At 49.5% G+C, this 7,826-nt stretch overlaps 1 protein-coding gene across 1 annotated transcript; it reads right to left on the bottom strand.

The window, feature by feature from the left end:
* Positions 1 to 214: 214 nt before the first annotated feature.
* LOC140739683 (histone H2B 1/2-like) lies at positions 215 to 909 on the bottom strand. The gene has a single exon (XM_073068100.1). The coding sequence runs from the start codon at positions 846 to 848 to the stop codon at positions 474 to 476; it is 375 nt and encodes a 124-aa protein (XP_072924201.1). The 5' UTR covers positions 849 to 909; the 3' UTR covers positions 215 to 473.
* Positions 910 to 7,826: the final 6,917 nt, after the last annotated feature.

The following is a 7,826-nucleotide window of genomic DNA, read 5'->3' as shown; positions in this document are numbered from 1 at the left end:
CTTGGTAGGTTCATCCATTAGCTGTTGTAAGTTGCCCCTGAACGTAGGTGGGTAGGAGAATGGGGAGGGGGAAAGAGGAGGTTAAGCCGATGGGAGAAGCAATGGAGAATAAAGAGGATTCGCGTAATGGGTGCTTGGTAGTCGGCGCGAACGTTTCCATGCTTCTTAACTAAAAAATATTTTACGCATAATTAATTGGTACTGTGAGCAGTGATTAGAGACAAGGTCTGCTTTATTGGGTACTAATAGCAACACGACAATACTACAGATCAATAAAACCACCTTTTCGGAAAAGTGGCGTCCATGAGGGCGAAACGGGAATCATTTGAGAGCTGATTTGTTTCAGCAAGAACCTTAATTTGATACAAAACGTATACGTACAGCAACGCTGGCATAGCTGTTTGAGACGTGGGTGGCTCTTAGAAGAGCCTTTGTTTGTTAAGGTCTTTTTTTTTGCAGTACGTTGTAGAGCTTTACTTGGAGCTGGTGTACTTGGTCACCGCCTTTGTCCCCTCCGACACGGCGTGCTTGGCCAGTTCCCCAGGCAGCAGCAGGCGCACGGCGGTCTGGATCTCCCGGGAACTAATGGTCAGCCTCTTGTTGTAATGGGCCAGACGCGAAGCCTCGCCGGCGATGCGCTCGAAAATATCGTTCACAAACGAGTTCATGATGCTCATGGCCTTGGAGGAGATGCCGGTGTCGGGGTGGACCTGCTTCATCACTTTGTAGATGTAAATGGAGTAACTCTCCTTCCTCAATTTCCTCCGCTTCTTGGTGCCCTTGGCAGGCGCCTTATTGAGTGCTTTTTTAGCGCCCTTCTTCGAAACCACTTTCTTCTCTTCAGGCATTTTAATTGCAGACAGTCTGAAACACAGCGCCCGACGTCGCCGTTCCCCCACTTATATAGGTAGCGTCCTCCGTCCTATGCTAATGAAGGATTAGTATATGTCATGATTCCGATTGGACTGTGGTGACATAATTCGTGTCGTGTCCCTCTGATTGGTGAAGTCATTGCAAAGCGTTACTGAACCAATGGCAAGTTTGCACACTGCATCCATGCGATCCCTGCCCGAGCGGAGGCTGGGATCGAACCTTTCCCGCCGCCGCTTTCCACGTCAAGGGACTGGATTCAGTGTAGCGGGCTCTCAACAACGATGTGGTGTGCGGTTCAAAAGCGGCCACGCGAATGGCGCTTTGCGGATACTATGTCAAATAAGACGAGATTTGCTATGTCGCCGAAAACACTCGCAAATTTCTATAGATGTACCGTGGAGCGCTTTGTAAATGGCTGCATCCCCGTTTGGTATTGTGGGGCGCGGGGGGTGGGGAGGCTACTGAACGGGATCAAAATAAGCTGCAAGGACTTGTAAACTTAGCTCCGTCCTGGGCACTTGCCTCCTCAACGTCCAGAATATTTTCAAGGAGCGATGCCTCAAAAAGATGGCACGATCATTAAGGACCCCCATCAACCAGGACATGCCCTCTTCTCATTGCTAGCATCAGGAAGGAGGTACAGGACCCTAAAGGCACGCACTCAACGATTCATTTACAACTTCTTCCCTCTGCCATCCGTTTTCTGAATGGACATTGAACCCATAAACACTACCTCACTACTTGTTATTATTTTAAATTTTTAGCACGACTTATTTAATCAAATATATATATATATATATATATATATATATATATATATATATATATATATATATATATATATATACTGTAATTCACGTTTTTCTCTATTATGTATTGCATTGAGTGTTGCTGCAAAGACAACACATTTCACAACATATGCTGGTGATATTAAATCTGATTCTGATAATCTGCTAGAGCGGACACCAATGACTGCAGATGCTGGGATCTAGAGCGACATGCCAAATGCTGGAGCAACTCAGAAGATCCGACAGCATCTACGGAGGGAAGAATGGTCCTGACCTGAAGACGGGTCCCGGCCCAAAACTCCAACTGTGTATTCATTTCCACAGATGCTTCCCGAGTTGCTGAGTTCCTCCAGCATTTTATGTGTGCACCTATGGAAGAAAATGGACGGTCGATGACCTGGACGATGAAATAGAAATTCAATGGGTTAGGCAGCATCTGTGGCAGGATAGGAATTGTCAAAACCCTGTATTTCTTCCCACAGCTGCAGCGTTGGTATATTACCAAATACACTGATAGATTTCTACAGTGGAGAGCATTCTAACTGGCTGCATCACTATCCTGTGTGTGTGTTGGGGGGGGGGGGGGGTGGGTGCTACTGGACAGGATCAAAATAAGCTGCAGAGAGCTGTAAACTCAGTCAGCTCCATCATGGGCACTAGCCTCCCAGCATCCGAGGCATCTTCAAGGAGCGATGCCTCAAAAAGGCAGCATCCATCATTATGGACCCCCATCAACCCAGGACATGCCCTCTTCTCATTGCTGCCATCAGGAAGGAGGTACAAGAGCCTGAAGGCACAAATTTCACGACATTTGCTGGTGATGCTAAACTGATACAGAGTTCCTCCAGTCAATTGCCTGTTGCTCTAGTTTCCACTATCTGCGTTCCTTGTGTCTCTAAAGTAGGATATGTTTGTCTTGTAATTACTGTATATATTTATGAATAAAGTTTACATTTAAAATTTGCTATTAACGTCAAAGAGACTTGCCACTACAGATGCTGGAATCTGGAGTGGAAAATAAAAGCAATTGCTGTAGGAACATAGTGGGTCAGACAGTATCTGTGAAAGGAAACGCTGTCAGCATTTTGGATCAGGACCTTTCATCCGGACTTTTCCAGCCCAGACGTAGAGCCTTGATCTAAAAGGTTGACCCTGGAAAGGCATCCATTTCCCTTCGTAGATGCTGCCTGATCCGGTGGGTTAGTCCAGCAGTTTATAATTTGCTTGTGGCTCTGAGTTCTGACGAAAAGTCTCAAACTTGAAGCATTAACTCCGTTTCTCTCTCCACAGATGTTGTCTGACCAGCAGAGTGTTTCCAGCACTTTGCTGTTTCTCATCATCATTACTACTTGTTAAGCTCTTTCTAAAGTAATTATTTAGGAAATAATATCCCATAATTAAGAACTATGAAAGTGTTACCTTCCTGTCCATTATGCCCTTCCTACCTGAGGACTCAGTATCTTCAATATGAATCTGCCGCTGAACAATATTTCATTAATGACTGGGAAATGCCTGTTGGTGGTGGGCGGGAGCCTCATTTCTCTGGACATCTGTGCAATCATTTGATAACTGTTATTTACCTTTAGTTTTGTTCTATTGTTTTATCCTGATCAGTGAGTTGGAAGGCAGATTCAGATTTTAGGCCATTCAGCCCAACAAAAGGATGTAATCTACAACTTTACTCCTTCTGTTAAAGTGCACGACCATACCCTTCCCTGCACTGCATTCAAACTGCAGCAACACACACAAGATGCTGGAGGAACTCAGTAGGTCAGGCAGCATCTTTGGAAATGAATAAACAGTCGACATTTCACGCCAAACCCCTCCATCAGGAATGGTGAGTCCTGTTTACTCTCTTCCATAGATGCTGCCCAACCTGCTGACTTCCTCCAGCATTTTGTGTGTGTTGCTTTGGATTTCTCGTGTTAGTGACTGACTGTATTCCATCTGCCAATTCTTTGTCCATTCTCCTAACCCAAGACTGCACACTCCCTGCTTCCTCAACACTACCTGTCCCGAAGGTGATTGATTTCCTGATGCTCATGGAATTTGCTGAGCACTTCTGTTTGCCTTTCACTCCTCTGAAATTTCAATAATCTTACAAGAAGCTGCATTTGAAAACTCCTAAAACCAAAAACATCTTTCAATATTAACTGCTCCTTGCAGGAATACTAACTCCCTAGGCCTGGCAGGACGAAATAGTGTTTATCTATCAGATAGTTTGTAGCTTGTGCTATTTCATGCTGTTGTTTTGAATTGGATAGCCATGCAACTTGTGAACACATGGGATGCTTTTGCCCAAGGGCTAAAGCTGTATTAAGATAAGATTTCAGTGCACAAGGCCAAGTCTAATGTATAGCTGTAACTACACTATTGTAACATTGACACAGTGTTTTCCCATCTGATTGTGGTCATAATGTTGGAGCAATCTTACCTTTCCAAATTATTGTGCAGGCAAAGAGGTGTAACACTTACCCAACAGGCTGGTATATGTCTAGGGGAAAAGGAGATCCAGCCACACACCAACCCCACCTCCCGTACACGCAGGTGCTGTGAGAATCGCGTTTATGCCTCGCGCCCGCCAACAGTATCAAACCCACAACAAATACTGGTATGAAATACACTTTAAAGAGTTTACTAAGATTAAAAGAGTATTAGGCAATACAATATATATATATATATATATATATATACAAGAAAAAAACAAAAGGCGCCAACTTATCAAAGTTCAGTCAGTTTAGTGCACTCAGTGGAGCTCATCCAGCGAACCGTTCGACTCCTCGGTGGTCGTCCTTCCGAAACTCCCACTTCGGACTCCCCGGTGGTCGTCCGAGCGCACGTCCTCCTTCCTCGGCGTCTCCCTCCGGACTTTCCTCACACCCCCCAAGCCCGCGCAACCCCTCCCCCAAGTTCCCAGCCTCACAAAACACAATAACATTCCCCATTGATTAACAAATGAATACAATTACCATATCAGCCATTCTAAAGCGAAACAATGGCGAGAGAAACTTTTAACAGACAAAGAAGCATTCCTACTTGTAACAAACCAAAGAAGCCCTTTTTAGTAACATACACAGGACATTGTACATTCTCTCCCCACCAGCAAATGTCATGCCCTCATGGCATTACTAGAGTTCCCCAAAGCTTCTTGCAACACCCAAAACCCAACCCAGGTGCAGAAAGCAGTGACATAACTACCCAGAGCAGTAGAAATCACACTCGGTTCTCCTGGTACCACATATGTCAACCGCTCTGGGGGGGCGCCTAATCCTCTGAGATCTCCATACCCCTTCTGCCCCACTGGGCTCCCTCTCCACCTGCGAACCCACTGTCTCGGACACCCCAGGTCTTCCTGACAGACCCTCACCCCCTTCCTCACGGGGGTCCTCCCTCACCTGAGATCTCTCCGGCTCACGCTTGGGCTCCACCCTCTCTCCCACCACTGTTGGCTGCCTCTCCATCTGACCCTCAAGACCTTCCCTCCTCTCATCCAATTCAGTATGGGAAGGGCCAGGAGCCTCCTCTCCGGGTACTGGAGCACCAGCGAATGGGAACAGGGGCCACTCATCTGAGTTGTCCTCTTCCGAATCAGTAGCCATTTCCGGGCAAGGGACCCGTCCCCGCTCTTCAGCAGCGGTCTCTTCCCTTTCTCTGCGCCCTCGCAGAGTCCTTGTACTGGGCGTAACCTCCCACTCTGGCTCCGTACAGGTAATCGCCCAACTTGTCCACCACCGCCCACTTCAGCGCCAGGAACTCCAACTTGTGAGTGGGATAGTTTCTCTCCGATGGCGACAAGCTTCGGCTGACAAAGGCTACCGGCCTCAATGCTTTGCCATGCTCCTGGTACAGAACAGCCCCAAGACCCTCTCGACTGGCATCCGTGTGCAGCACATATGGCTTCTGGGGATCGGCAAAAGCCAAAACCGGGGCCTGGGTCAGTGCCCTTTTCAAAGATCGGAATGCCTCTTCACATTGATCATCCCATCTCGAGCCAAAAGGTTCCGCCGGGTTCCAGTATCCTCCAGCGTCCTGCCTCTGGTCCCCCGTCCTTTTCTTTCCCACCGGGGGATAGCCACACAACAGCTGAGTCAACGGGTGACACACTTTGGCGTATCCTTTCACAAATCGCCGGTAATACCCACAGAACCCCAAAAATGAGCGCAGAGCGCCCACTTTCTGGGGTCTCGGCCAGGTGGTCACGGCCTCTATCTTGGTTGGATCAGTAGCCACTCCCTCTCGCGAAATGATATGGCCAACGTAGCTAACTGACGACTTGCAGAACTGGCATTTGTCCAGGGAAAGCTTCAACCCTTCTTCATTAAGCCGGCCCAACACCTTCAACAGCCTCTTCTCATGTTCCTCCAAAGTCGATCCAAACACTATCAAATCGTCCAGGTACACCAGCACCTCTAACAGATTCATATCCCCCACAGTTCTCTCCATGAGCCTCTGGAAGGTGGCTGGGGCTCCCGATATGCCTTGGGGCATTCGTTCGAACTGAAAGAACCCCAGCGGGCAGATAAAAGAGGTCTTCTCTTTATCGCCCGCACTCATCGGGATCTGGTAATACCCACTTCTTAAATCCAGCACACTGAACCACTTCACACCGCTCAGGCAGGCCAGCGCATCCTTGACTCTTGGGACAGTATATTGATCAGGGACAGTTCGCCGATTCAATGTCCTGTAGTCAACACACATGCGCACTCGCCCATTCTTCTTCCGTGCCACCACTATTGGGGACGCATAAGGACTTCGGGACTCAGCTATGATTCCGGCCTCCTTCAACTTGCACAAGTGCTGTCGCACGTCCTCAACATCTGCCGGAGCCAGCCACCGGGATCTCTCTCAGAATGGGGTGTCCTCCGTCACCCGGATGGTGTGGCGAGTGCTTTTGGAGCAGCCAACATCAAACTCGCCCCGAGAAAAAACAGCTTCCATCTTCAGCATCTTCTCCACTAGCCTGTGTTTCCACTCCAGCGACACAGGGGAATCCCCGAAGTTAAAGACTTCAGCGGTCAGCTCCCTTCGATGCTCCAATCCCTCCCCGTTAGGGGTCCTCACTGGTGCGCTAGACATTACCGTCACCGGGAACGGATGTGCCAGCGGCATTCCCCTCTTAAAGGTGATTTCTCTTGCCGTGGTGTTCCTGACACTTATAGCTATACGCCTCGCATGTACCACCCCTGGTCTCTGCACTTCGGGCCTCACCAGCGCCCCCGCCGGAAATCGTGTCTCCCCCTTCAAGATCGTCCGGGGCGTCTACTAACAGGGCTTCGCCCGTCGGCACTCCTGGGAATCTGGGGGTCCCCATCACTAGTGCTACCTCCCCGGGTCGGATCACCTTGGGCCTCGCCTGCGTACACCATACCGTCCCGCGTTTACACTCCGGGTCCAGTCCAAGTGAGGCAACCCGTTCTTCGAACACTGCTCGAAACACTGGATGCACCGAGAGGGTCTCCAGAAAGTCTTCCCCCGCTTTCTCCTTACAAGCTCCCAGGAGCCGTCGCACAATGGGGGAATTAATCCCCACCAGGAGGGCAGCACCACCAGTTTCCACCGGGTCAGGACACACCAACACCAACGTCTCAATAGCTTCGGACACTCCCACATCGCCCTCCGAGAACTCCAATCTCACCGATCGGTACCCATCGTACGGGTAGTCACCCTCGCTCACACCCCAAATCTGCAGGGCGTCAAATGGGGTTACGGGCAAATGCTTTAGATATTGGTTGTAGAAAGACCGGTACAATAAGGTCACCTGCGATCCCGTATCCAGAACGGCTTTTGCGTAAACTCCCTCTATCCGTAAACCCACACTGGCACGGGGTCCTACCAGCCCATCTGGAATAGAGGCGTGGGCACCCAGTGGTCCCCTGGCTGATCTCTGGGAACGTGTTCCTCCAGAGGCTCCAGTCCGTTCCCTCACTGAGCCTCTCCTAAGTTTCCCGACACCTCCCCCTTCTTAGTCGCAGGGGGGCTTGTCCTCCGCGGAACTCCTTGTCTCTCACAATCCCACCTAAAGTGTCCCTCCTCTCCACAGCTATAGCACACCCTCGGCCGCCCACAGTCCCGCCTGAAATGCCTCTCTTTCCCACAGTTAAAGCACACGCTGCCTGCTGCCCCTCCTCTCCCAGGACGACTCCCACTCCCAACCCACGGCACTGG

This window comes from Hemitrygon akajei, chromosome 1 (assembly GCF_048418815.1).
Source record: "Hemitrygon akajei chromosome 1, sHemAka1.3, whole genome shotgun sequence".
Taxonomy (NCBI): Eukaryota; Metazoa; Chordata; class Chondrichthyes; order Myliobatiformes; family Dasyatidae; genus Hemitrygon; species Hemitrygon akajei.
Note: the sequence above shows the minus strand (reverse complement) of the source record. Positions and strands in the feature narration are given on the sequence as shown.